Source organism: Linderina pennispora, assembly GCF_002104995.1.
Source record: "Linderina pennispora strain ATCC 12442 chromosome Unknown DL89scaffold_6, whole genome shotgun sequence".
Lineage (NCBI taxonomy): Eukaryota > Fungi > Kickxellomycota > Kickxellomycetes > Kickxellales > Kickxellaceae > Linderina > Linderina pennispora.
The window spans coordinates 589,342-617,124 of record NW_024468254.1 but is presented as its reverse complement, the minus strand read 5'-3'; the positions used below and the strand labels follow the sequence as shown (position 1 = coordinate 617,124).

Here is a 27,783-nt window from a genome sequence, read left to right as displayed (position 1 = left end):
TCCGCAATATTTATATCAGTATTTGTTTCTATGTCACAGAATCCAGAAGATAGCTTTGCCCGCTTTGTTCATCCGGCCGCGGCGTCTGGGCCGTATTCTGTGTGGCCGCGGCATAGACCGATGATGCGTCACGGACCGGGGCGTGCATTGGCGCCAAATCAGCCGATCGATGTCTCCAAAGTGCACCCCGCATCGGTGGTCACCACTTTCATTCCGCAGCAGCAGCATCAGCAGCGGGCGCTGCCTAACCCGACTGCGCCAAGGGCCAAGCTGTGAAAAAGGAAGATGCTTCTATTCCAGTGACTCGCTTTTTTAAATTGCTCTCAGCTGGTCGGGTCACGCCTGGCTGTTCACAAATATAAATGCCTGTTTATGTTCTTGTTCGCCGCAGCCTGACACTCTACCTTCTTCTTTTCTTTTCTATTATTTCTATACTTCACAATAAAGTACTCACCGTGTTTTATACCATGTCTAACAGACGCAGCACCCCCGCTGGTACTAGATACCGTGATAGCATTGCTATTATCTCGACGCGCGGGCCCTCCGTGGTCTCGTCGTCGCTGTTGGCACCCCAGTCGCGGCTACGCCGCGCATCGCTGCCTGCCCGCAACCCATGCGCCGGGCTATACAGCGATGGGCCTGAGAGCGACGTAGACGACGTAGGCGCCCATTCGGGCCAGTCGGGTGCCGACAGCGACCTGTCGTCGTTACTTGTAACCTACATCAGCGGTGGACGTGATATCACCAGCGTGCGAGACGGGCTGATTAAGAACCCCGAGGCACGGTGTCTGGTCGAGTTCTACAGCGACGGCGGGCGGCAGCCGTGCATAATGACGCTGCGCGAGGACGGCTTTGTCTGGAACCAAGAGATATTCCTCAACCGCTGGTCGAGCCAGTACGAGTCAGTCGCACGGCGCAACCCGTTCATGCAGAAGATGAGCAACTCCATCGCCGAGGAGTCGCTGGGGGATGGCGAGCTCATGGCGATCGACAACATCAACGTCCACGAGATATTTCCCGAGGATTGCCCCCGGCTCTTCTAGATAGCTACTCTGCCACTTTGTAACATGACCATATGTATTCTCGACTTTGCCATATCCGCTGAAACACCCAGCTGGGCAGGCTGAGGTGCGGAGCCGAGCTCTGGCGGTGGGGCAGGGCCTCCGTTTGCACCAGGACGATCGCCTCACCTGACCGACCCAATCAGAACACAGACCGTCGCCAGAGGTTCTGAAAAAACTTTCAGATGCTTGTTAGGTGTTTACCGCTGGTGGAGGCGTGGCTTTTCTTCTCTACTTCGCTCGCATATTTGCTCCTCGCGTCTAGTTCCTCGCTTCTATAACTACCTCCTCCCTCCGCCTTATATTTCTTTGTAGCGTGGCCACCCTCTCCTCCCCTCTCCGAGAAGTAGACAAGCGGGGCAGATTTCATTTCGTTATATATCGTTTGCCACACGCCGCCTTTTCCCGCAAGGAGCAAGCTTCTTTTTCCTGCTCCATCGCTCTCGACCTGTCTCTCCCCTAGTATTTGTTCCCTGCTCGAAGTGTTCAACTTGCAGACACGCGGCTCTTTTGTGCATCTCTTTTTGCATTCCCGAGAGAAACAGAAATTCACACTCGTAAACAAGCAACGTTAGCGCGAATATAATGGCCGAAGTCAATCCATTCTCTCTATCCGGCACCCAGCACTCGCAACACTGGCCGTCGCTGGTCAGCCCCGACTGGTGGCTCAACAAGGCATTCATCGCGGTGACAGGACAGCCCAAGTCGGCGTGGCGCTGGGCTCCCGGCACGACCAGCTTCTCGACGCAGCGCACGGTTCTGACGGGCGTGGTGCTGTACCTGGCGATGGTGTTTGGCGGACAGGCGATCATGAAGAAGGTGGCCAAGCCGATCCGCTTGAAGCGCTTCACGCAGCTGCACAACCTCGCGCTGACGCTGATCTCAGGCTTCTTGCTGCTTGCCTTCATGGAGCAATGCCTGACAGCATGGCGCCAGAACGGCTTCTTCTTCACAATCTGTGGTGCCGAGTCGTGGACGCAGCCGATGGAGATCCTGTACTACTTGAATTACATGACAAAGTGGCTCGAGTTTGTCGATACCGTGCTGCTGGTGCTCAAGAAGAAGAACCTCGAGTTCCTGCACTACTACCATCACTCGCTGACCATGGTGCTGTGCTTCGAGGAACTTCTGGGACGTGTGTCTGTGGTAAGTATTATTGGGTGTTACTAGGACTCGGCGATGCATTGCATGGGGGAGGGGGCAGAGGATTGTAAGCAGTTGCATGTAATACTCGACATATCGCCGCCCTACTGCTCGCGATGTTCATATCATTTCATGATTTCATGCATGCATTACTGCCGGCATCCACCTTCTGCAACACATGCTGCTAATTTACGCGCTGCTTGCGCTACATATAGGCCTGGATTATCTGCTCAATCAACCTGCTCGTGCACGTTATCATGTACTACTACTACTTCCTTGCGTCGTGCGGCAAGAAGGTGTGGTGGAAGGAGATTGTCACAACCCTGCAGATTGTGCAGTTTGTGGTTGACCTTGGCCTGTGCTATTTCTGCCTGTACACCCACGTTACCTTCCACGCCGTTGTGCCGCTGCCGAGCGTTGGCGCCGACTGCCGCGGAACCCGCCTGGCCGCCTACTACGGCTGTGTTCTGCTGTCGTCATACCTGCTGCTGTTTGTCCAGTTCTTCATCAAGACGTACATCAAGGGCGAGACCGGTAGCCATCTCGGATTCCGCCCGCTCAACTACAAGCAGGAGGGCGAGAAGACCCAGAAGACCGAGTAATGCCAGGGATACCCCTTTTGCGAATTCCTTAACTTTCATTATCGTTCCCTTTCACTAGCCTTTTCGATCTCTGACTTTTCAAATCTGCGACTCTGAACAAGCACTGCGTCGAAATAGTTTTGTTTTCCCCAATACACATGCCAAAAAAAGAAGTCTCGTGGCTATATCCTGAGCAGGTCATCCGGGACGCCCAGGCCAGGACCGTACGTCTGCACCATCTGCATGATGCGCTGGGACATGCGGGCCACCAGCGACCGCAGATCTACAGTCCCCAGCACAGCCCGTGTCTCCTCAGCCTGCACATCGCGCAGCCCACCCACCAATCGGCTGACCCACCCGGCCAACACTCGTTTCACTGAGCTGTCAGCTGCACTGGCTCTTGCGCTGCGTGCCACTGCCTCCAATGCGAAGTCAGCCATGCTGGTGGCCAGTGCTGCACGCTGATCGTAATCAGCCGCGGCACGTATTACGTGGCCGAGCCGGTCATCCCGCAGCAGACCGTTGGAGTCAACAATGCGACGGTCCAGCGGCAGACCGACAAACACCGCCAGTGGGCCTGTGGCCTGGTGCTTGTCCAGCCACCGCAGCTGCGCTGCCAGCCGGTGCACATGTGCAGTCAGTCGCAGATCACACGCCGCTGAAAACCAAATATCCTTCAACGCGCCGACCCACTGCTGCACGGGCTGGCTCAGTGCCAGCAAGTGGTTGACCATCTCGACTGCAAACACTGTCAAGACTAGCCGCCGCCCGGGCCTGTCTGGAACAAGGTGCAGGCTATCGCGGCCAAACTCGTCCAGGAAGCTCTCCCATGTGCGCTTGCCAGCATCTACGCAGGCAGACACCATGCGAACCAGCAGCTGTGTGTGCACCACTAACTCCTGGCTGTTGTGCCGTAGTGCCCGCGAATATCCGCCGCCCAGTGTCGAAAACATGCCGACAATCCGTCGCCGCACGGCGGGAATGTACCTCTCGTCGAGCAGCTCCACCAGCTTGGTATCTATGGCAGCAAATGATGCCAGCCGCTCCTTTCTCTCAGCCTCCTCGGCCGCTGCAATCAGCTCCATCGTATCGTACATTTCAAAGTCCAGCTGGCTGTCGTCGTGACCCGAGATGGAGTTTTGACAGGCATCAAGCAGCTCGGCCGATGGCCCGGGTTTCTCACCCGCGTTGGTATCACCCGATAGTGCTTCAGACCGCTGGTCAGTAGCCCCAGATACTGCCTGCTGCCGGAAATCCAGGATGTCTGATATCCGACGCACGATCGAGACATGCATGTCTGCTGGCATATTGCTACTGATATCCAGTGCCACCAGGCGCACGACCACCGGGCATTGGAAGACTGCATGCATGAATAGCAGCAGCGTCGGTGTATGAGTAGAAATAGTGGCGCTAGCAAGCACACGGCTCATGTACATTAGCGCCTGATCAGCCAGCGCCCATAGCGAGCCTGTCTCGCGCTGCTCTCGTGCGCCACCTGCACACTCATCGAGCACGTCACCAACAAATTTCGCCCAGCCTTGCGCAGCCATCACCATGGCGCTGTAGTAATCAACGGTGTCCTTCTGCAGCTGGCCGTTGTCGCTCGACAGCAGCAAATCGACCACATGGACTGTGTTCCCACGCACCTCGACGCATTGCATCAAGTTACCAAGGATGATTGCTGATGCAGCCGACCATGCCTCAAAATAAACGCGACGGGCCACCATGCTGGTTGTTTCGCGGAACTTTAGCAGCGCCTGGAACTGTGTGAACAGGCGAGTGGCCCGCACTACATCGCTGGGCAGTGCGTGCAAAAAGAACAAAAACACCGAGTAATAGTTGGCGAGCGTCGACAGATGCATATCGGATGACGCGCTATCAAACGTCAGCAGCCGTGTCGGTAGTAGCTTGGATACCAGCGAGCGCACATCACGCATGGTACGCCGGTACTGTTTTGATGCGGGCGCCAGCTCCAGTAATCGCGCAACCCATGACCCCATTGACACATCTAAAGCCTTCAACCACAGCAAAGTGCATGTGTCGGAAGGACTGCTACGGTGCGCGATCTGGCCCGAGTACCTGGTGAAGAAGCGCGGCAGCGAGGGAGGAGGCTCAATAGCCAGCGACCGGAACTTGCGCGCCTCGAGAAACCGATACATTGCCACATACAACGAACTGTCGACATTGACATCGACAGAATATGCGGTCACGATGCTGTGCACGCGGAAGAATGCCTGGCGTGCTGCAACCTCGTCGGCTGGTTTCAGCTGCTGTTCTGTCGACAAACTGTGCCTGATTGCTCCTGCCAGCTGCTTCTCGACTGCGATCTCGAGCAACTGAACCAGCGGTCGGCCACAGAACGCCGCTGTGCGTGGGGCAGCAACGCCATCGGCATTGATCTGTGTCAGTGGTAGCAAAAAGAACAGAGCCGACCATGTGTTCCATGCCAGCTGTTGGTCGGTCCTGGTGTTGAGTGAGCACACCCGATTGACGGCCGCCCAGACTCCAGATGCTGGAGGCTGCGCATTCACATAAGGGCTCGAGTGCTCGTCCCAAATCGACTGTGCCAGCGCTTGGTCTGGTGAGTCAGTGCTGCTGGTGCAGGGATTGACGAACAGCTGGATCAACGCAACCCACACCTCCTTCGCTGGTCCCAGATGCCCAGACCCGCTGCGTGCTTGCGCCTCGAGACTCAGCAGCCGCACCAGAACCAGCATGCAGTTGTCGATCTCCGCACGGAACCGCTCGCTGGTCCACCGCGAGTCCAAATCGTCGTCGTCGCCCACTGCTTGTGGACCCATGTTCCCAATGTCGCTTCGCCACCCAGAAAACATCAGGGATATCTGGGAAAGGCAGACAAGAAATGCCAGGCACATGGTTGACGCCAACGTCATGTTGGCATCGTCGCCAGAAGAAAGATTGTCAAGCTTAACCAGGCAGGCTGGTACAAAATCAGCCATCCGGTTCGCAATGGTAGACAGCGCCGCAGCCGACCGATGCAGTGACACTAGATATGTCTGGGCGAAATCAATCCACCGGAATACATGCGCCGTGGCACCATCATTGCTGGACCCGATCAGTACCTCGGAGCCCGCTTCCAATGACTCGTACCAGATTGTGAATAGGGTCTCGAAAGCCTGCACAAAATCAGCGGCTGAGGATGACAAGTCCACTGCCAGGATATCGCTGTAGCTGAATTCGGCCGACGCACCAGGAGCAAGCACCGGTTCTGTGACGCCATTTGCTAGTATGACTTGGGCCTGGGATGAAAGAGCGAATCCCTGCTGCCACGCGCGGTGGATACGCCGAATGCCACCCTGGCTGATCCATGCATCGTTTCTGAACCGTGTGCCCGAGTCAAGCGGCTGTGGGAGATCAATACTGCCTGCCATGCCACCAAATGCAAGTGGGCCATACACTGGCGCAGCCTCCTCAGCAGACAAGGCATCTGCCGAATGCATGCCAAGATGACCTGTAGCACGCTTGGACGCAGCACTATGCCCAGTGTTTATTCGCACCGGTGTCCGTTTCCGATGCAATTGATGTCGACTAGCGGTGTGTCTACTGCCCGATCTAGCCATGCCACGGAGAGTGCTGGTGGTGTGCCGGTTCGGCAAACGACGTGGCTGCTGCTTTGATATCCGGTCTATCACTGCATCTAGCCTGCTAAATCCACTGCTGCACCCACTTGTGCCCACTCGACTGACGCCAGGCATCAGAGTGCCCAATATTCTGGTTTGCCGCCGGCGCGGTTTCTGCACAGACGGACCCTGCCCATTATGCACAGGCTCGTCGTCGAACACAAACTCTGCTCTCGATGCAGCCGGTACTCCAGGAACCGTGTGGCTTCCAGATACGCGAGTGTAGTTTTTGCGTGCTGTATGCTGGTGGCGGCGGGTAGCAGAGCTATGCCTGGATCGAACAGGGCGAGATGTGCCAGATGATCTTGAGCGCGAATCCATGTTGAACTGGCCGATAAAGCTACAAACTTGCGCCGAATTTGCAGACTTTTGCACATTCGATGCTGACTTGTACAGAGACCCAAGTGGGGGCGGCAGCTGGAACATTCGAGACACCGTACTTTGCTCACCATCACTAGCGCCAACTTCGCTGCCAGACGAGCTGACTGCAGCAAACTCGTCCATCACCCCGCTCAAACCCTTTGCACCACTCGGGTCTATCGGCATTGAACCAGCAACAGTACCGCGCCGCCAATCGCTAGTACGTAGCCTTTGGGACCCAACAATACGCCGCGCACTTGTACGCCTGGATTTGGCCCACCTATGTGCCTCTGTGCTGCGACGGGTGCCACCAAGCCCAGAAACAGAGTTGTCTTCGATCGCCTCGGGCTCATCATCGTCACTAATGAGAACCAACGGCCGATCAAGTTCAGTAAGCCTTGACGCACTGGTATGCGCGCTAGGCCAGTCGTCCCCTGTCCAGTCAGCAAGCTGGTTGTTCTCAAGCTCAACGTCACTGGTGTCCACATCGTCCATGAAGTGCACCCGCCGGATATCCATCATCCCGAGCCGCCATGTAGCCAGAATGCTCTGCGCAACGTCGTTTTCCTCCGCATCCTCATCCATACGCGGCGCGATTGAAATGATTTTCTTGCCAGGATCATCAGGATGGCGCTTGGCGCGTATTCTGCGGCGTCGCGACTCTCGGGCAGCAACTCGAAGGAAATCAGGGGCTCGGTCTGCAGGATCGGTTATCACCAGTGGTGGGTACTGCCACTCGAATACATCCATAAAGTTGAATGAGTAGTGGGGACGTCTAGAGCTGGGTGGGGCAGTCCGACTTTGGGTCTGCTGAGGGTGGCTCATATCCGATGGTGGCGGATCGGAGAACATGTCAGCAATCATGCTAGTGTCAATATTGGCATGGTGCTCATCTTTCTCCAACCGATGCGGATTATCCAGGTGCAGCTCATTGCCAGCACCATCCTCGTGAGTCGAGGTGTTTGGACTAGAGTCTATCCGGCGTGCTCGGGCGCTGCCCATCCCTCGCTCTCCTCTGGCTTTCCAACGGCTAACTTCTTCGCTAATCTCGCGGTCCTTGTCTCGGTCGAAATCGCGCATGAATGAGAACGGCAGAATGCCCCGGATCTTACTGCGAGAGAGCTGGTTTAGCATGCGGGCCTTTGAAGTCGGTAATTCATTAGCTGATGACTGGTCGTCTGAAGACTCAGCCATGGTAGCAGTATGTCGCCCGCGCACCAGCCGGCGTCCGCGCCGCCGAGACTGGCTGTTGTGTGGCTCGATTTTGCTATTGACTGGCGGCTGATCTTCTGAAACCGACGCTTCCAAGTCAGGCGCCAAGTCTCTGTCTTCGGCAAACGACAGAGATGATAGCGCCGTGCTGAGATATGCATTTTGCACGTCAGCCTGTGGTGAACCACTTGAGATGCGCGGTAGTGAGACATCATTTAACGGCAATATCTGGCTACTCTCACTGCCTGCGTCCGATCCATCATCATCGATATCAGCTCTTCTCGGCCCAAGCAGCGAGGCAACGCTAGGCAACCAATCAATAGCTGGGCGTGATGCACTCGGCGATGGCTGTGTCAGTGACCTCGATAAAGCCGTAGTCCCAGTATCCTTTCTCCGGCGCTTTCGCATCCCGCCCTGTACTCTCGGGCGTCGACGGTGGAGTGTGTGCCCATATGCATGCACCGCAGGATGGTGTGTCCTAAGCTGCACGTCTTCTACCTCTGGCGACAGGACCACCTGAGACGCGCCAAGCTCGGGACTCTTAAGCTCTGAAACACCGGGGATGTAGTCGTCGTCTTCAGAATCATCCTGGTTGAACTGGCTACTGTTGCGGTTGTTGAATCGAGTATTGAATACCCCATCCTGGAACATGGAAAGATCGCGACGCTTGCTGTCTGCCGAGTGCAACTCGCCTGGGTCAATCCACACAAGCTTTGTATATGGGTGCAGATTCTTCTCGTGGCGGCGGCGGAATGGATATATGTGGCGTGGTGCAGAGCCTGGCTTGCTGCTGTCGTCGTTGAGATTCCCTGTCTCCCTAGGAATGCCTAATGGAACAAAATGTCAGTGCTGTGTCTTTTGAGTGCCTAGGGCGATTGACCGGCTGCATATGTGGTCGCCTTCTCACCTGTCTTTGCTTGCTGGTGTGGAACGGGGCCACGACTGAGGAATTGTGGATTCCATAGCGGGAGTGGCTCTGCTGCTTGATCTTTGTTGCTGTCATTGCTGTTGTTATTGTTGCCGTCGTCGTCGCTACTGTCTCTGTGGTGTAAAAAGCTGATGACTCGTTTTCGCATTCGGTCAGAGTGGTCGATGATCCGCAGCATGTCTACAGGATCCGAGTCGTCACCTGAAGCATAGCCGACGGGGGGCCCAGCTGCCGACAGCTGTGGCAAGTGTCGTGAGCTGGTGCTGTTGCTGGGCTGTGCATTGGTGGGCCTCTTCGAATCGAGTATTGGCGAGGAAGACAAATGCAGCGACATTTAGATAAATTCGAGTATAGTACACACGCAGAAATAAATACAAAACTTTTGGAGACAAGAAAAAGACGCGCTAAGCGCTACCTCGACGCGTTTTGGGCTCTACATAAGGAATCGCGCCAGCCGCATCTGACTTGGAAATGCTGCGCAAAAAACCCAACTGTGGTGAGCTGCGGCTCGATGGAGAGCCGGGAGCCGCTACTCTTGATCGCGGACTGTTTAGCAGGCTGGACCGGCCCGCCAATCTCCGAGCGACGATTTCCGCAACCACTGGCAGGCTAAGATTCGAGCAGTTCAAAATGACAAAATGAGCGATCGCCTCTACTGTGCATGGAGCGGATTACATGAAGCTGCAGCATTCAGGTTTCCGGGTATGCTCAATTATTCTAAGCAGCTAGTATTGCGTGCAATAAGGAGCAGGGGAGGTGGAAGAGACAAGGATTGGTTACTTGGATAAATATTTTTTGCAGCGCCAATTAGCCGAGCCAAGTGTGCCGCTGTAGCTATCTGAAGATTCAATTTCTGGCAGACAAAACCCAATGCCGACGGCGGCGCCAGCTCAACCATGATAATCATCACCAATGCCGACGGTGACGACGATAACAGCAGCGACGGTGGCGGTAGCGGCAACAGTGACAACATCGCTACGCGCATCGATTGGTGCCAATCTGTTGTTGATTTGTCTTTGTAGCATTTCTGCTCATGTCACGGACATGATGTGGGACACATAAGGAAGGTGGATTCGCATACGGCCAATGTTGTCACAGCGCCCGGCAGCGGCGTCCCCAGGTGTTGGAGCAGTAACGTAATGAGCGGCGGAGTTGGAGAACGTGCTTGGTGGTTAGAGAGGGCAGTGAGGGTGCGACTGCTATAGTGTCGGAGTGCACACAAGCGGCCTCCGAAAATAGAATTGGCTGGGTACGCCTTGAGGAGGTAAAAATAAACGAGTAAAACGCACTGTCAACAACAACAAAACAAATGAGATTCGCCTACACTTCCCCTAGTGTCTCTTGGACGAGGGAAGCGCCAGCGAATCTCGTCGCTCCCTTGCTTGAAGTTGGGCAATCGCTTCGTGTTTACACCCCGACGATCGCATCTGGCAATGGAATAGGCGGTCTGGATGGAGGTTGCCAGCGCTGTCGCCAAAAAGCACCATAGGCGCCTGGGACAGAGAGGAGCCAAGGGCATAAGGGACAAGGCAGGCAGGCAGGCCAGCTAGGCAGGGAAATGGTGGATCTCTTCTTTGCCCCTCTACACATACACAGTCTTGTTATATTAATGTTTTCTTTTTCTCCAAAGACCCAATTTGCCCTTTGAATCTGTTCCTGCTCCCTTCTCCTTTCCCCCTTTATTTTTCGGTTACTTTTTGTCGGTTACACACTCCAGGAACCCTATCCGATAGACTGGGCTTTGTGCTCATTAACCCCCCTCTCTCCACATCTGCTCGATACGGTCAGCGGTTCCGTTACACACTTAATTTCCCTTCTCTCGCAAAGGTAAGGTGCGTCGGGGGCAGACGACACCCAGGAGTGCCTTGCTGTTCAGGCGCTCAGCGACGGCATGTGCTTCGCTGGTACTAGCACTGGTGTTTTTGTTGTTATTGCTGCTCGAGTCCGCACACAAGTAGCGCTCTCAATAATTCATGCATACAATTAAGCGATGCAGCTGTTGTTGTTATTTCTATTAAAGCAGCAGCTGGCGAAAGGAAAACGGGGAGAGGTTCATGCGTTCATCCTCGCAACCCTTTTTCTACAGAGCGAAGGCAGCTCGTCCCCGCTGCCACCCAGCCAGCACCAGTACTCTACCGGGCCCTCCTTGCCCTCTTGCTTATCTGCGTAGGATCCCGCCATGACCCATGGCTGCTGGTACATGTCTGTGGGCAATTGCCTCCCTCCATCGGGTGTAGGGCAGAGCGGGCGATTGTTGCAAATGTGAAAAAGGAACCTCGTATATGGAAAATGGTGGTTCTTGTTCCCTGTTTCCTCTTCGCTTTATTGTGTCGGACACCGAAGCAAAAGCGCACTAAGCCAGCTTTTCCAGCCCTTTTGGCCACCCACCCAGTCTGACCATTAGCTCGCCTTTTTTTTTTTTTGCTTTCTGGCTCTTGGCGATGTATGTGTCGCTTGTTTCGCTGTCCTATCCGGCGGGATCACCGCTATTTTTAATTTGACTTGTTCCTTTTGGTGGTCGCTGCATACTGTTTTTCTTCTTTTCAAAGCTCCGTTGCCATTTTCTACTCTTTTTCCCTGTCCTTGTCCCCTCCTTGTTTGACGCGCCTTCCACCAGCCCTCCGTGCTAACTCCCCTTTCACTGATATGCCTTTTTGCGACGGGCTAATGGTAGCAACCACCGCGGCGACAGCAACAGCGACGAATATGAGCCAGGCTGCAATGTCGGCATCGAAGACAGCAGGCCGCGCGTCGTCCAGCGGCAGACGGAAGCCCAAGAGCAACTTTTTCGGCCCGTACCTGCTACTGCAGACTATTGGCGAGGGCGAGTTTGCCAAGGTCAAGCTGGCCCTGCACAGAGACACTGGCGAGGAGGTAGGTGCCATCATCAGCAGTCACGCCCGTGAGCGTCACACATGGTGCATGTGCTAATGCGTGGTGGACATGGTGTAGGTCGCTGTCAAGCTCATTAAGAAGGAGAGCATCGACACAGAAGTGAAGCTGTCCAAAATCAAGCGGGAGATTGCTGCACTCAAGGTAAGGAATATGCACCGAAGCGGCGCACCCAGCACACCTCACTTTCTCGGCATGCAGCCTGTTGAGATCGCGCACATGCCACCCGTTTTATTGGTTCGGGCTCTGCAGCCAAAACAACAACAACAAAAACGAGAGGATCTACTTGCTTTGAGTCCCTCTCAGGCAGCCCGAGAATGGCAGGTTGCACGGCAATTGCCCCCTTAATGACAAGCACGGCAGGCTAACCACCGGTTACGTGTTGATAGGCGGCCAACCATCCGTATATCGTACGGCTGTGCGACATTATCGAGACCGAAAAGTACATTGGGATTGTCATCGAATACGCGTCAGGCGGCGAGCTGTTTGACCACATTTTGGCGCATCGCCAGCTGAAGGAGCAGGACGCATGCCGTCTGTTCTCGCAGCTCATTGCTGGCGTCAGCTACTTGCATGCAAAGCATATTGTCCACCGCGACCTCAAACTTGTAAGTATCCCACTCACATTATGCCCTGGTGAGAAAGCCACTCGTCACTGGTTCTCTTGTTGGTCCTCGATGGTCCCCCTCAATTATGCCGGGCTCTTCAAGTATTGCGTAAAACTCCGCGCGGCACACAGCCACACCAATGGGCCATTGTTCCAAAAGCAAGCTGTAAACATTGCAGCTATCCAAGCGTGGACGATGTGGGGTTGTGTGCGGGCGGACGGGCTGTGCACTCAGCCTATTTCAGGAACAGAAGGCGCTAATAACAAGCATGCGGCTGTCCAGTTACTGCGTGGCGCAAAGCATAAACAAAACCTGCTGCTTAGCTAACACTGCAAACGCCGTTTAGGAGAACCTGTTGCTCGACCGTAACCGCAACATTAAGATCACGGATTTCGGGTTCGCGAACCAGTTCAAAGGCCCTGGCGATGACCTGATGTCTACGAGCTGCGGCTCGCCGTGCTACGCTGCGCCTGAGCTGGTGGTTTCGGATGGCCCGTACGTGGGCACAGCGGTCGATATCTGGTCGTGCGGTGTGATTCTGTACGCAATGCTTGCAGGGTATCTGCCATTCGATGACGACCCCTCCAACCCCGACGGCGACAACATCAACCAGCTGTACAAGTACATTCTGTCCACGCCGCTTGTGTTCCCCGAGCACGTCAGCGCCTTGGCTCGTGACCTGCTGCGGCGCATGCTTGTTCCCAACCCAGCAAAGCGCGCAAATTTAGAGGAAATCAAGGCGCACGAGTGGCTACGGCCCGGGCAGAGCTACTTCCGCGGGCCAGCTTTCGAGGAGGTGTCGGCAGCGGGCAACACTGGCGCCAACAATGGCCGCGATGCCGACGCACCGCAGGTTGTGCCTGGGAACACCAGCAAGAACACGCCGGCAGTGCCTGACCTCGAGGCCAAGCAGTCGAAGCGGCACACCATCCAGGTCGACTACGCAGCGCTGCCAGCCCATATCACGCAGGGCGACCACGACATCGCCGATGAGATGCCGCAGGAGTCTGCGCCAACGCCGGAGATGGTTGCGCGGGCACGGGCTGCAGCCCAGGCTGCGCTGATGGGCGAGAAGTACGAGCCGCAGCCAACCTCTGGCGAGCCAGCGTCAGGAGTCAGCACAGCGTCGACCAAGACCCAGACGCTGTCGGACACTGAGGCTGACGACACTGACAACGCGCCGGCAGTTCCGACCAGCCAGCCGCAGGTGCCAGCAGCCAGTAATGGCGACAAGTATGGCTCCACCCGCCATACCCGCCGCCCGTCGGTGCAGCAACGGCCGCGGCCAACGTCGATGTTTGCTTCGACTGACATGCAGATCGACATCCCCGACGAGCTCACCATGCCTCCGCCCATCAGCGCGGTCATGAAGATGGCTCAGGGCGGCCTGTCATCTGCGTCGTCGATCGAAGGGGGCGTGTCGCAGAAGAGCGGCAAGTCAAAGTCCTCCAAGGTGCGCCCCGTCACCATGGGTCCCGACCAGTATGGCCCCGGCACTAACCGTGATTCAGGCGTATCGATGGTTGGCCAGCGCAGCCGCAGCAACAGCGCGAGCCCCGCCCACACGTCCAGCCGTCCTGGAACCAGCGCTGGCGACAGCCTTCACAATGGCTCACACCGTGGCCGGTCTCGCATCCCTGAGATCCCGCCCATCCTGCCTATCAACAGCACCACTGGCGAAGAACTCGGCATTGGCATTGGTGCCGGTATCGCATCGCACGTCCCGCGCCACGTCGAGGATGTGCTGTTCCCCGACAGCCCGACCACCGTCCAGTCGCCGCGCCCCCCTACCACCAACAGCCGGGCAGCCCGTGTCAAGAGCTGGTTTAACCGCCGCGCATCGCGCCGTATTGGCGGTGTACACGGCTTCGACCAGCCGCTGTCGATTGGCTCAGTCCTGTCGTCCGAGAAGCGCGAGCAGCCCGAGATCCTGCAGCACATGCGTGTGCACCGTGGTGTCATCGACCCGGATGCGCTGAGCGAGCTGCCGCCCGACGTGCTGTTTTCGCATGTGCTCAGCACCCTCGACGAGCTGGGCTTTACTGTCCTCAAGACCGAGGGCCTCAAGATCCGCGTCCTGCGCCCGCGTCGCCAGGCGGCAATTGCAGCTCTGCCGCCGCTAGAGGACGCACCGGCGCACACACGTACCTCATCAACCTTTGTACCTGGACTACGCGCGCGCAACGGCGGACCGGCTGAGGGACCGCGTCGCAGCTCAGTGCCGGTCGTGTCGCCCCTGAGCGATGACAGACCCGAGTGGACCATGGCCAACAAGCGTGCGACGATCATGGCGCCGGGCCAGCTGGATCGCGAGTCGCGGCACAACTTTGCGCGCTCAGACAAGTCCAGGCGGTCGTCGCGCACGCTGGGCCAGGCGCTGACATCTGTGCGGCGGTTCTTTGGCGGCTCGGGTATCAAATCCAAGCGCTGGCTCTCGTCTATCTCCCATTCAACCAAGGACGCTGCTGATCCAGCCGCTGATTCGCAGGCGAAGACTGGCCGTCCGCGCAGCGGATCCACCGCGTCAGCCTCAAAGGGCCTGGGTATCACTGTCAGTGCTGGGAGTGAATCGCCTCACCGCCGGTCCATGTCTGAGTCGTCGCCGTATCTGAGCGCGGCGGTCATCCGCGACCAGGTTAACGGGGCAGCGCCCAACAGCTTGTCGGTGGTCCCCGAGGACTGCGAGGCGCCGCCGACACCAATCGAGGCGACCTTGAGCGGTCTGTCACACCAGGCGCAGATCCCGTCGTCGCCGTTCTCGCATACTGCGTCATTCGCATCCGGTGCTAACACACCGTTCACCAATCCGTTCCAGCCCGAGCCAACGGCACCATACGGGTCATCGCAGGTGGACAACGGCGAGGAGGTGCAGCTGGCTGTCGAGGTGTGCAAGATCAAGAACCTGAACAACTTCTTCATTGTGCATCTGTCCAGGCGCAAGGGCAACGTGTGGGCGTACAAGCACTTGTACCATCTGATCATGGAGCGCCTGGCGCTGCGGTCCAACGATCACCAGCATTTTGGCAACCAGCAGACGGGGGCGCGGTCGGCGTACCAGAAGCAGCGCCAGTCCATGGCCATTGCTGCCGTCTAGCTATAAACTGTTAAACTAATAACCCTTCTTCCGTTTCTACCTCTATATTTCCTGCATTATTCTCAAATCTATAAACGTAGTATGCTTCATCCCTGCGATTAGTCATGGTGCCATGGTGCCATGGTGGATGTCAGTGCTGATGGTATTGGAGAGCACTGGTTGATGGCTGTAAACTACTGGAAGGCTAGGTGATTGATAGCAGCTCGCACCAATGGTTTTGCAATCCTTGCTGTCCCCTCAGCCTTGAAAAGCCCCTATCATGCTGGTCGCCAGACATGCATTTGGCCTAGTCCTTGCGACTGCTGACACGCCGATGCATGTTTGGTAGCTATTCTGCTGTTGGTACTAGACTTGTGGTGCTCGTGATGCGAGCTCGGCTAGCTAGTAAGGTGTAAACTGTCGACAATGTGTCAGGGAATCTACCGCGGAGCTTCACAGCCTAAAGCCAATACAGCAACTGCCCGAAAAAAAAATTAAAAGCACAAGAATTCACTCTTGCTAAGGGCTTGCTTTGAGCGGCTTGCTTGCTTGCAGTCTGAGTGGCAGCAGAGCCATTGGGAGCAGGGCCAGCAGCGAGACTTTACAACAACCTTGTCTGTCTGGCACAGCAGGAATTATATGCCCGCGAAGTGAGCCCGATGCAACCCGCCTGTAGGTATAGCGATTTTTATTGCGGGAGATTGCAAAGCAGCGGTGAGTTTTCGTCCCACTGTCAAGGACAGGTGATTCTTGTGTTGTAAAATATATCCGTTAAGCGGTCGTTAAAGAATTCTGGTCGCCGACGCACATCGCCGAATCGGGCCCCGCATCAGGGCATGCCGCAAGAGTTTAGCTTCCATATATCCCCCCTCTACATTCTGTTGTTTGAGTATGCATGATGTGTTGGTCAGCAAGCCAACGGCTCCAAGTCTGAGCGCCGAGGATGCAGAAGCTGACCGATTCATTTATTTGGTTACTGGACCTACAAAATATGAAGGAGCCGAGACGAATACTGCTTTGGTATATGGCTCCAGGTTCGATTTTGCCAATACCTTTAAAATGTATATTTGACACGCTAAGATTTGAATCAGTCGGCTAAAAGAGAGAATGCTGTTTTTTAGGTGTTCGCAGTGCGAGTCACGCATACTCGTTGTGAGACTCAAAGGAGCGTGAGTCCTATTAGTCAATGAAAGTGCTCTAGCGGACGGCTGGACACATTTTGGACTATAGACCCGTGTATGTGGGAAAGGTATATACAGCGCCGCTAAGGCACTGGTGGTGTTTTGGAATACGAGTGGCTAGACCCATGCATGCCTTTAACATGAACTGCAACAGGAAAACTGAATATAAACCGATGCTGTGTATGTCCCATTCCTTCTTGTCCACCTGGCCTGCTTGGTAGGCGCTTGGGTGAGGAGCCAGACGCTGTGTCAAAGGTGAGCGCCGCTTGCACCTCGGTGCTCAGCTAAATCCAGCTAAGAGGATCTGTACTGATCTGATCTGTATAGATAACGCAGCGACTTCTTTGGCCCAAAAAGGAAGGTGGTATTAAGAGCCGAGCGCCGAGTTGAGGTGTTGGATTGGATATTTACGGCCATTGGACTGTGGGGTCTGGGTGCGTGAGAACTGCAGCTTGTCTTCACTGGTGCCGGTTCGGTTCGCATGCGGGCAGGCATGGCTAGCACTTGACCCATGTGTGTCGGCGATGGGCTGGCCATGTGCAGAGATGCCGGCGCCGTGTCTCGCCTCACGTGGTGCGTCGTCTGTGCTGCCGGCGAGGTTGGCGTTGCGGCCTATCCCTTTTTCCTGTTTTGCTTTTTTACCACGCCACCTTCGAATACTTCAACTCTGGGGACGCTCGGGTCATGTGGCCAGAAAGCCACCCTGGCACCTGCTGCAAGCTGCCCATGACTGTGAGAAAAAAGATCAGTTTCTTTACAAAAACTGAGATCTAGAGGGCTGGTAGATACTGTATCGCCTGCGCAGGCTCCCAGCTTGCCAGCACGGCTGCTATCTTATCTTGCTGATGTCCGCAGGAGGGGAAAGGCCATGAGCTTGTCTGTGTGGCGATCTTAGCCGATCCAAGGAACCTCTTTGATGACTATCCGTGGGAACTTTGTTGAGGTAGATCGCAACCATCCGCCATCCCTTGTGCCTCCTTGTCCGCCCGCCTGCCCACTGTTGGCGGCCAATGCCATTTGCGCAGGTGCGCGTGAGAAATTTCGCTGCTGCCGCTATTTGGGCATGTGGCCCCTGTTGCAGCAGAGAGGAAGGAGGAGGGCCGGATGCCTCCCAAACAGGTACTTAAGCACCTCCCGCGTCGCACCCTCTGCCTCGCTTTTCTCCTTGTTCTCCAACTCTCACTCACATTTTCCATACTCTTCTTGGACTCTTGGATCTATCACTCTGCTTTCAAGCACAGCCCCAGCTCTACCTTAACCGTCTGTTTTTAAGCCTGCCCACTTTCCAGTGACTATGACCTCCTATGTCGACAAAGGAATCAAGCCCGTCGTGAACTATGAAGCGTTCCACCACATGGCCTTCTGGGTCGGGAACGCCAAGCAAGCAGCTGCCTACTACATCACCCACTTTGGGTTCCACTACATTGGATACCAGGGACTCGAGACCGGTCACCGCGAAGTTGCCTCGCACGTCGTCGGCAACGGTGATCTCCGCTTCATGTTCCAGTCTGCCCTGCGCCCGGGCAACCAGGAGATGGCCGACTTCCTCGGTCTGCACGGCGACGGCGTCAAGAACGTCGCATTCTCGGTCGATGATGCGCGCGAGTGCTACCGTCTGGCCGTGTCCAAGGGTGCCGAGTCGATCCGCGAGCCGTGGGTCGAGTCTGACGAGGACGGCGAGGTTGTCATGGCGACCATCCGCGTGTACGGCGACACGGACCACACGTTCGTGCAGGCCGCCAACTACAAGGGCGCGTTCCTGCCGGGCTTCCGCGCCACCACCAGCTTCCAGGCGCTCAACGACGTGCTGCCGCCTGTGCCTGTGGCCTTCATCGACCACTGCGTCTCGAACCAGCCCGATAACATGATGGTTGAGATCACCGAGCGCTACGAGAAGATGCTCGGGTTCCACCGCTTCTGGTCGGTCGACGACAAGGACATCCACACCGAGTACAGCTCGCTGCGCTCGATTGTCATGGCCGAGTGGAACGAGAAGGTCAAGATGCCCATCAACGAGCCTGCCAAGGGTCTTCGCAAGAGCCAGATCGACGAGTACATTGAGTTCTACGGCGGCCCTGGCATCCAGCACATTGCCGTGCGCACCGACGACATCATCACCGCCGTGTCCAACATGAAGAAGCGCGGTGCTGAGTTCCTGTACACGCCCAAGACCTACTACGACGACCTGCGCGAGCGCCTGAAGAAGAGCAAGGTCACGATCACCGAGGATATTGATATGCTCGAGAAGCTTCACATCCTTGTCGACTTTGACGACCAGGGCTATCTGCTGCAGATCTTCACCAAGCCTGTCGAGGACAGACCCACTGTGTTTTTGGAGTTCATCCAGCGCCACAACCACCAGGGCTTCGGTGCTGGCAACTTTGGCCAGCTGTTCAAGGCCATTGAGCGCGAGCAGGAGCTGCGCGGCAACCTGTAAGGCTCTGGCTTTGCCCGAGGGTGGGTCTTTCTTGTGACAGGAGCAAACTTTTTTAGTTTCTGTACAAAGCAATTTTATTCGCACTTTCACTATCATGAGGCATCTATGACTGCCATTTCGAACGCCAAGGTGTGTGTCATCTGGGATGTAGGCCGGACCCGTTGATGGATCAAATGTGTGATCACGCAGGTCCAGCCGCAGGCGCCAATCCCATGCACAGGAGTTTTGGACAGAGCTAAAAATAGCACTGGTTTGTATAATTATCTTTCCTGGACCGCTTCCCGGACCATGTTACCGAAGGCGATCTGCCTTGGCGCTGATGCTGGAAAACAGACGGCATTGCCTACTGCTTTGTGGGGGAGCATAGCGGGAAGCCCACCACATACGACCGCACTTGATGAAGCGCCGAGCAGGCGCACATGGTGCCTTAGCAAATGTGTATATAAATGGCCGATTTCTCCGCATCCCGCGCCAGGCCAGATTTTGAACAGCATCGCGTGGATGATCCCTGCGCGCACTAGCGATTGAGGGGAAGGCAACATCTCTGCCGAGCTAATAATAGTAGCCATGGCCTCGGCCGCTGAATCGCACTAGTCAATGCCCCTCATTTCAAAGGCAAAGTATGCACAGCAACAGCATACATTGGTGTGGCGAAAGTGCTTTATGCTTGAGAAGCGCTGCAGTGGCGCGCACAGCCCGACAAGCCCCAGAGATTGGGCCAATTGCAGCTGTGCAGTCAGAGAGCACATTGTACGTCGTGCATTTTGCTGCATGGGCTGATGTGGCGGATGGCCTTTGCCTGCGCAAGAGAACTTGGTACATAGCAAAGCGCCTAGCTGCATCAGCAGGTTTATCGGGCTCGCTGAGAGGATTGCCTGCGCCAAGAGGGGAGTGGGCTAGGGCTGTATAAAAAAAACCAGCAGGCAGAGAATACGTGGCAGTAATACGGTGTTTACCAAATTCTATGCCCCACATTCTCTCCGAGCCATTGCGCACTCAAGCTAGGGAATGGTCTTTGCACCACCCTCCCCAGATCGTCGACACAATCCCTATGTTAGCAAACATGGTCCCCCCTCGCAGGGAAAACAAATGCAACAACAATCCCTGCTGAAACTCAAACATTGGCACCCAGAAACAGGATGCATCGCTGATCAGACACGCGCTGGAAAAAAGAGAGCAAAAATAGCACACCGGTGGACAGCAGGAGCTGCTGGGCTGCACGTCCGGCCGGACCATCTGCTACCACAACAGGTATTGTGCACTCTGGACCGGGCTTGTGCCGTTTGGAGAGCCGGGAAAAGAATGCCCATTGTCCACGTCTTTGGCGATTCTGTGCTGCTGGCCCTAAAAAAGACCAAGGTCTCTGCTCAGTGGGGGGACGACGGGCTGAGGCGAATGAAAGCAGTGCTTTCAGCTTGTGTACCCATGTCAGTGTGCCCCTCCTCTCCTGCGCATGCATCTTTCCTCGCCTGGTCGTCGTGCCCGACAATTTGCGGCATGGTGATTGCAGTCCTATCTCTTTCGAGACGACCGCAAAAACCTCCAGTCACTTCCTCTAGCTCCCCAATTTATTCTCGATCGGTCTATTTATTGACGCCAAAGGGGCATACCGTGCATTTTTCCCCTCTCTTTTCCCTTCCCTTCCCCATCCTTTTATACACTTTCATTTTTAAACCATGTCTACTACCGGCTTTTTGCAAACTCTCTGGGACCGGATCCCGAACGCCTCCAGCAAACATGCATTTGGCGCCCAGGCCATGCACAAGGAGGCGGTGGTTCCAGAGTTCCCGACACGCATCAGCAAGCGCAAGCAGTCGCGGCCACAGCGGTCGCCGCATGCCATTGCGCTCGAATCGACGCCGACTGATTCGCTGCCTGCGCACGGCATGCAGCTTGGCAAATCGCGGCGACTCTCGCTCGACCAAGTGTCGGCATCCGTGACGGCCAAGCACATCCTCGGCATTAAGCCCCATCCGCTATACACTGAGCCGCAGAGCCGGGCATTCCGGCTGACATTCTCTGACGAGTACTCGCGCAACCCGCATGCGTACGTGCAGGCCCTCCTGGATATTGAGCAAAATAGCGCACAGCCAGGCGCCAAGCCGCATGGGGCGCGGAATCGCCGGAATAACTCGTCGCGTACGCGACACACTGAAAAGTACCGGGTGCCAAATCGACGCAGCCGCACACGGTTCCACAACCTGCAGCTGGAGCAGACCATTTCGGGCGCACACTCTGAAAACGACGACTCGAATTCCATGGTGTCTGCTAGCGACGTCAATGATCTGACTGACTCGGAAATGCACACGCGCGGGTGCACCAGCCACCTCAGCGTGGCCACACGGCAAAGCAAGTCGCCGGGGATCGGCGCTGCCGGGACACCCCTGAACGAGTCGGATCACGAGTCGGTCACAAGCCATCCAGCCAGCCGCAGCAAGCAGTTGTCGCCGACAGTGCCTGACAGCGCCATTGTTGATCTGCCACAGGGATCGCCCAGCGACTCTCCTGCGGTTTCGGCCTCAGAGTCGCCGGTGCTGGCTGAGCTACCCAGCTCTGACAACATGCCATCATATGTGCGGGCCGGGCAGATGTTTGTCGATGGCGACATGTCAGTGATCACGCCGCTCGCCGAAAAGTCCACCGTAAAGTGGACAAAGGCCGACCCAATCGACGTCACCGACAAGCCTATGGTTGGCAGCCTTGCTGCTGCCGAGCGGCATTGCTGCTCAGTCCTGCGCATTCTGCCAGAGCAGTACCTGACTATCAAGCACACGCTGCTGCGCGAGGGCAAGAACCGCAATCCTGGCTCATTCAAGAAGCGGGATGCGCAGAAGCTGTGCCGAATCGATGTCAACAAGACGAGCAAAATATACGAGTGGTATGTCAGCATGGGGTGGCTACCGAATGGCACTGGTATCTATGCCATTCCGCCGTCGCTGGCCCAGATCGACTAGGTCAATTTAAATAAAAGCACGCATTTTTGACGTATTTCCCTCAATCAGTATCCCATCCAACCAGATAGACCACACGTGATACTCTGCTGGTGGACATGTCACAAGCGAGGGCAATGCTCTTGGCGGTGTTTTGAACCACATCCCTCAGCTCTCCCTTGCCTTGTCCTCTACTACCGAATTGCCTCTTACGACATTTACATCCCATTCTTCTAACGCACCTACTTCTCTAATTCACGAAAAATGTCCGACTACAGTCCACTCGACGACCACGCGCCCTCGTCGCCGCAGCAGCACCCGCACCAAAGCAAGGAGGAGCACAGCACATCGAGCTACCCGTCGCACCCATACTCGTCGGGATATGGCAGCTCATACACGTCATACCAGAACCAGTCGGTATCGCAGGTGATCGAAGTTTCACCACCTGCGGCCGGCGGGTACTCGGGGTACGGCGAGCCATCGGCAGGGCCCTCGACGTTCAGCTCGCAGGAGGGCGGGCAGCGAGTTAGCCGATACGAGACGTCGCTGTCGCTTCGGTACGACGTCGAGGCAGCGCTGGCATACGCGCTGGGTATGTTTTCAGGTAAGCTCCAGGGTTCTGCGCTGCCTATATGGCTCGCAGTTTTTCTTTCTGCAAGGTGGCTTGAAGGGAACCTTATTAGAACACAAATGCCTGCTAAAAGGGCCATTTCGGTCCCAACCCTCTCTCCCTCTCCCTCGCTTCCATTGTGCCGGGGTGACACAATTGTAGGTGCTTTCCTGCTGGTCTTTGAACGGAAAAACGACTATGTGCGGTTCCACGCATGGCAGTCGGCGCTGTTCTCTGTCGGCGCGGTTCTGCTACTGATCGTGCTGGCGCTGGTCTCGAGTTTCTTGTACTGGGTCACTCTGCTGGCGACTATCGGATGTCTTGGGTACATGGCACGGCGGGCGTATATTGATGGTGCCATTTTTGAGCGATTCGCTCTGCCGTATGTCGGCCAGATTGCAATGCAGTTTGTTGATGAGGAGTAGAGTTTTGTCTATTTCGCAGTGAAAAATAAAGTATCCTAGTCGAGCCGGTGCAGCAGGTACTCGACCTCGACCTCCTTGGTCAGCGGGATCACGTAGTCGCGGTACAGCGAGACGACCAGGTCGTAGTCGACACGCGACTTGGCGCGATCTGGGCTGTCGGGATCGTCGCAGATGTTGCACACCGACGTGCATGAGCTGTTGCCCGGGGCATTGGGCGTAGAATTGTCAATAGCCGACGACAGATCCTGGCCGTATATCAGCGCTTTCACCTTCAGGCGCTTGAGCAGCTGCTCCTCGACCTTCTCGTTCGTCAGCAGCTCCATCAACTTGTCGCGGTTCTTCTCCTTGATGTGTTTCACATACTCCTCATGGGTGCTCGGGTCCTGGAACTTGGATTCGGCCACAAACTTGCCATAGTGAATCCGGCGCGACAGTGCCTGCAGGCACTCGATGTCTCTGGTGGCCGAGCTTCCGTAGTTCTTGTCGTCTCCAACGGCTGTAATGCCGGGCACCACAGTGTTCACATACACATCGAAGATCTCATCGTTAATGTTGATATGCTCGGGATCGACGAGCACTGGCGGGTAGTCGAGCGGCGGAAGGATCGGGTCCGGCAGGTTGCTGGTGAACGGATATTCGTCGGGACTCTGGTACCGGCGTACCTTTGCGTGCACCTGCTCGACTTCCTTCAGGAACCATGTCAGGAAGGATCCAGAGTATCCGTCCTTGAATTGCATGGCGCCAGCCTTGTACACAGCGTTGTTGTGTTTGAACTGTGAGCGCTCAATCAGAGCGAAAATGATTGTGTCCTCGAGACGCACCAGCGTGTTGCGCAGCTCGCTGAGCGTCGGCGCCTTGCCAAGAATCAAGAGATTGGTAGACATTGAGAAAGATAATAGTAGGTGGAAGACGAAGAAGAGGAGGAAAGAGTGCATGGGGGAGCAAATGATGCTCTAGAACCAGCCTAGTTCGTCGTCGTCGTCGTTCCTTAAAAAACTTTTATTGCCGCGCTAGGACATTTGAGCGCAAACAGATGTGCCGTCCAATCGGGCGCCGATGTGACTCATGAATGGTATGAGGGATGTAGACATACATTTTACAAGGCCAGGCCCAGCCAGCGCCTCGGAGCAGGTGCTGGGTTCCTCGCGCGGCCATGGCTGCCGTGGAGGGGAGTCTGTGGCTCTGGAGCAGAACAATGCCGGGGGTTTGCATGCTATGCGGGACAGTGACTGCTGCCAAGGCGCCTCGGGAATTGCTCCAGCCCCGTTCTCGGTGCTCTTCGGCCACTGGCTAATTTGCCGATCCGGGCCAGGGATGATTGCGCCTGATCTGATTCCCCCGGCGAGATCTGCACCTGGAAAACCAAAAATTATTTTTTCTTCCTTGTTGCAGCCTGCCTTCCAATTGACACATACGCCTTTATTTTTCCTCAACCAGCTTATATCATTAACCAATGTCGACAGTGGCTACAAAGAAAGTGCAGGGTGGGCGCAAGGGCAAGCGCTCCTGGCGCAAGAATATCGATCTGGGCGATGTCGAGCAGGGGCTGGAGGAGCTGCGGGAGGAGGAGCGCGAGGGTGGATCGGCGGTCCAGGACCGGCAGGACACGGACCTGTTCGTAGTGGACATTGCTGGCGACGCCAAGACAAAGCGCAAGATGCAGGAGAAGAAGCTGAAGATGGACGAAATCCTGGGCCGCCGGTCGAGCGTGCCGGTCCCCGTGCTTGGCAAGAAGCTGAGCGAGGAGCGGCGGAAGCGCCATGCCATGCGCGATCTCAAGCAACAACTAAAGAAGGCCGCTGGGTTCGTTGACGGGCGGAAAACACGCACTGAGAAAATCGCACTGCAGAAAACTGGCAAATACGACATCTGGGACGAAGCACCCAAGGGCGACAATAAGGTGAAGAGCCTTGAGTCCCGTAAGAGATTGAAGCACTTGAGTGAGCTGCCTGCAGTGGTTGTTGCCCACCCGGGCGCGTCATATCGGCCCGACAAGAAGACGCACGGCGAGCTGGTGGCCAAGGCTGGGCGCGATGAGCTGCTCAAGCACCGTGTCGTCGAGAAGCACAAGGAGGCAGGGAACATCCGGAGTGTCAGCGTCATGGACAGTATCCTTGAGCGCGCCGAGATTATTGCCCAGGATCTGCAAGCACAGGAGGAGGAGAAGCGGAAGGCCGAGGCCGAGGCAGAGGCAGAGGGTGTGTCCGCCGACGACAGCGGTAGCGATCTCAGTGACAGCGACGAGGAGTCTGCGCCTGAGCTCATCGAGCAGTCTGAGAGCGAGGAGGAGGATGAGGATGCCAAGACTACGTCCAAGGATCCGAAGCGCAAGACCCGTGCCACGCGCAACCGCGAGCGCCGCGAGTCGCAGAAGCGCGTCGAGCAGGCTGTTGCCAAGCGCCTGAAGGAGGAGGCGCGCCAGCTGGCTATCGCCAAGAAGCTGCACAAGAGAACTGACAAGCAGGTCGAGGAGGCGGAAAAGGTCGCCGAGCTTAAGCGCAAGAAGGCTCAGGAGAAGGCGCTGAAGCCGCGCAAGAAGATTGGAAAGTATCGTGTGCCTGATCTGCCCGAGGCTGTCAAGCTGGTGGAGGAGCTGCCTGGATCGCTGAGAGATCTGAAGCCCGAGAGCAATGCCTTTACAGAGAGCTACAACTCGCTGCTCCGGCGCAACATGACCGAGCCCCGCAAGCGCGTCGACCAGAAGAAGGCCAAGTACAAGCTGACAGAAAAGTGGAGCTACAAGGACTGGCAGTGAAGCGTGTTCTCTGCAGCTTGTCGTGTTTCCGGAATAAAATCAGAAATCAATCCCTCTGGATCTGTGATCAGCAGAAAAAAACCCTTCTAAAAGCAGCAGCAGAACCTTGATGGCTTTTTCTCCTGCATTCCACACCCGCTTTCAGCCCCTACATTATATACAATTCTATTGCAATGACACGCGTCGCCAAGCCTGCGCCCAAGAGACCCGACGAGGGCACCAAAGAGTTCAAGCCGAAGCCGCTGATGCTCAAAAAGTCTGAGATTGAGCAGATCAAGCGCAAGCAGCAGCAGGAGCAGCGCGGCAAGCGGCAGCGCGGGCCCGACGACAGCACAACTGACACATCCAAGCGGCAACGTTCCGGTAGGTATCCCAATGGCACGGTAGCCAATGCGTACCCTGATGCATATCACTGATCGACTTCATATAGAGAACGCAAAGTCAAAGCGGTCGGAGAAGCGGAAGGAGCTGCGGAAGCAGCAAAAGGAGAAGAACTTCACGTGCTTTCTGTGTCGGCAAAAGGGCCACAGCGTCAAGAACTGCCCAAAATCGCAGGACGCAGCCGTCGGCATCTGCTACCACTGCGGATCCGATGACCACACGACGAAGAACTGCCCGACGCCTGGAAAGACCTTCCCCTATGCCATCTGCTTTGTGTGCGGCGACACCGGCCACCTCTCGTCCAAGTGCGCGAAAAACGAGCGCGGGCTGTATCCGGACGGGGGGTGCTGCGCGTACTGCGGATCGACAGAGCACCTGAAGAAAGACTGCAAGCCAACGCAGAACAAGGAGCTGGCCCAGACTATCGGAACCGTGGATGCCTCGCAAGGCGGCGATGACGATGATGTGTTTGTAGCATTGAAGCGCCAGCAGCAGGACAAGACCGCCACAGCCAAGCCTGTTCAAAAGAAGGCAGCGAAAAAGGTGGTCAACTTTTGAGAGAGGCAGTACATGAAAGAGCGCTTAATAAAAGGGTCCGAATTCTGATGACGCCGCCTGGCAAACAAAAGCGCTTGGGCATGTGGCGACAGTCCACTGCTCATGCAGCTCCAGCAAAAAAGAAAAACTGCATATGTGGCCTCGATTGCATCCTGAGCCTCGATCGCCTTTGCAAGGCAGAGAGTCGGCTGACTAAACATACAGACTTTGCAGTGCGGAATTTCTGTGCAGACGGTAGTGCACGCGGACTTTGGGCAAAATGGCTGCTGTTTGGGACCCAATCCCTGCTTCCCGAAGCAATGCCGCCGCCGCCGCCTCTTAAAAGCCAACCATGGCGTCTGCAAAGCCCATCATGTAGTGCGTGCCTTTGGGTTCCAAGGTCTCTTTTCTCCTTTGCTTCCCTGCGGTTCTCTTGTTTTCCTTTTCCTACATTGCTTCTGTGACTGGCATCGTCAATGTAAGTTGGCTGTGGTTCGGCAGCGGTGTTCGTACCACTTGTGACCGCCAGGGGCGCCCTACTTCTCCACGGCCTGTGCGCGCAGACCAGTAATGGGGGCGGGTCTTGGCAAACCGACCGAAAGTGTCTTGGCAGAAGAATGCGCGGTCCGGAAACCCAGAAGCTTCATGGATGCCGCCTCCCAATATCCTGACCTGTAGTCTCTGGTCCATGCCCGAGATAACCAGGGAGCTTCTTCGCGTCACATCCGTACCCTTCTGTTGTTCCATCTGTTCTGCCTGCCAGTGTACGCGCTGGTGCGGGCGGAAATCTTTTTCCCTTCCGCCCCTGCCCCCAATCCCCTGTAATTTTTTCTGCTTTTTTCCGGGATATATGCCAAAACCGGATCGACCATCCCATGTCCGTCCGCCTTCCTGTCCGCACACAGCCCATGTTTCCGAGACAGCCCACACACTCCTTCACGCACACGCGATTATAAATACGAAGCTAAAAGAAGCCCTGTTCCCCGACACCCATAGCCACGTTGTAGAACCTCGCACTCAGTCCATCT

At 56.0% G+C, this 27,783-nt stretch overlaps 11 protein-coding genes across 11 annotated transcripts; 8 read left to right on the top strand and 3 right to left on the bottom strand.

Annotated features, from left to right (window-relative positions):
- Positions 1-99: 99 nt before the first annotated feature.
- On the top strand, positions 100-1,394 carry DL89DRAFT_152692 (uncharacterized protein). Its single transcript, XM_040883563.1, has one exon. The coding sequence runs from the start codon at positions 363-365 to the stop codon at positions 1,041-1,043; it is 681 nt and encodes a 226-aa protein (XP_040743769.1). The 5' UTR covers positions 100-362; the 3' UTR covers positions 1,044-1,394.
- On the top strand, positions 1,346-2,887 carry DL89DRAFT_152665 (elongation of fatty acids protein-like protein). The gene is made up of 2 exons (XM_040883562.1): positions 1,346-2,207; positions 2,420-2,887. Exons 1-2 carry the CDS (start codon positions 1,647-1,649, stop codon positions 2,804-2,806), a joined length of 948 nt encoding a protein of 315 aa, XP_040743768.1. The 5' UTR covers positions 1,346-1,646; the 3' UTR covers positions 2,807-2,887.
- A 6,701-nt stretch (positions 2,888-9,588) lies between these two features.
- On the bottom strand, positions 9,589-10,064 carry DL89DRAFT_152627 (uncharacterized protein). The gene has a single exon (XM_040883561.1). It carries the CDS (start codon positions 9,909-9,911, stop codon positions 9,639-9,641), a length of 273 nt encoding a protein of 90 aa, XP_040743767.1. The 5' UTR covers positions 9,912-10,064; the 3' UTR covers positions 9,589-9,638.
- Positions 10,065-11,107: 1,043 nt separating this feature from the next.
- On the top strand, positions 11,108-15,525 carry DL89DRAFT_152577 (Pkinase-domain-containing protein). Its single transcript, XM_040883560.1, has 5 exons — positions 11,108-11,800; positions 11,879-11,962; positions 12,208-12,426; positions 12,773-13,458; positions 13,786-15,525. Exons 1-5 carry the CDS (start codon positions 11,573-11,575, stop codon positions 15,518-15,520), a joined length of 2,952 nt encoding a protein of 983 aa, XP_040743766.1. The 5' UTR covers positions 11,108-11,572; the 3' UTR covers positions 15,521-15,525.
- Positions 15,526-17,862: 2,337 nt separating this feature from the next.
- On the top strand, positions 17,863-19,117 carry DL89DRAFT_246173 (4-hydroxyphenylpyruvate dioxygenase; the record flags this gene model as incomplete). Its single annotated transcript, XM_040885105.1, has 1 exon — positions 17,863-19,117. Exon 1 carries the CDS (start codon positions 17,975-17,977, stop codon positions 19,115-19,117), a length of 1,143 nt encoding a protein of 380 aa, XP_040743765.1. The 5' UTR covers positions 17,863-17,974.
- Positions 19,118-20,112: 995 nt separating this feature from the next.
- On the bottom strand, positions 20,113-20,740 carry DL89DRAFT_152551 (uncharacterized protein). The gene has a single exon (XM_040883558.1). The coding sequence runs from the start codon at positions 20,574-20,576 to the stop codon at positions 20,232-20,234; it is 345 nt and encodes a 114-aa protein (XP_040743764.1). The 5' UTR covers positions 20,577-20,740; the 3' UTR covers positions 20,113-20,231.
- A 12-nt stretch (positions 20,741-20,752) lies between these two features.
- DL89DRAFT_267345 (uncharacterized protein) lies at positions 20,753-22,110 on the top strand. Its single transcript, XM_040887462.1, has one exon. It carries the CDS (start codon positions 20,794-20,796, stop codon positions 22,069-22,071), a length of 1,278 nt encoding a protein of 425 aa, XP_040743763.1. The 5' UTR covers positions 20,753-20,793; the 3' UTR covers positions 22,072-22,110.
- Positions 22,111-22,136: 26 nt separating this feature from the next.
- On the top strand, positions 22,137-23,100 carry DL89DRAFT_152558 (uncharacterized protein). Its single transcript, XM_040883559.1, has one exon. It carries the CDS (start codon positions 22,312-22,314, stop codon positions 23,080-23,082), a length of 771 nt encoding a protein of 256 aa, XP_040743762.1. The 5' UTR covers positions 22,137-22,311; the 3' UTR covers positions 23,083-23,100.
- DL89DRAFT_267344 (chorismate mutase) lies at positions 23,078-24,057 on the bottom strand. The gene has a single exon (XM_040887461.1). The coding sequence runs from the start codon at positions 23,964-23,966 to the stop codon at positions 23,118-23,120; it is 849 nt and encodes a 282-aa protein (XP_040743761.1). The 5' UTR covers positions 23,967-24,057; the 3' UTR covers positions 23,078-23,117.
- Positions 24,058-24,486: 429 nt separating this feature from the next.
- DL89DRAFT_267343 (P60-like protein) lies at positions 24,487-25,890 on the top strand. Its single transcript, XM_040887460.1, has one exon. The coding sequence runs from the start codon at positions 24,536-24,538 to the stop codon at positions 25,835-25,837; it is 1,302 nt and encodes a 433-aa protein (XP_040743760.1). The 5' UTR covers positions 24,487-24,535; the 3' UTR covers positions 25,838-25,890.
- A 73-nt stretch (positions 25,891-25,963) lies between these two features.
- DL89DRAFT_267342 (uncharacterized protein) lies at positions 25,964-26,823 on the top strand. The gene is made up of 2 exons (XM_040887459.1): positions 25,964-26,200; positions 26,268-26,823. The coding sequence occupies exons 1-2, from the start codon at positions 26,011-26,013 to the stop codon at positions 26,774-26,776; spliced, it is 699 nt and encodes a 232-aa protein (XP_040743759.1). The 5' UTR covers positions 25,964-26,010; the 3' UTR covers positions 26,777-26,823.
- The last annotated feature ends 960 nt before the right edge of the window (positions 26,824-27,783 follow it).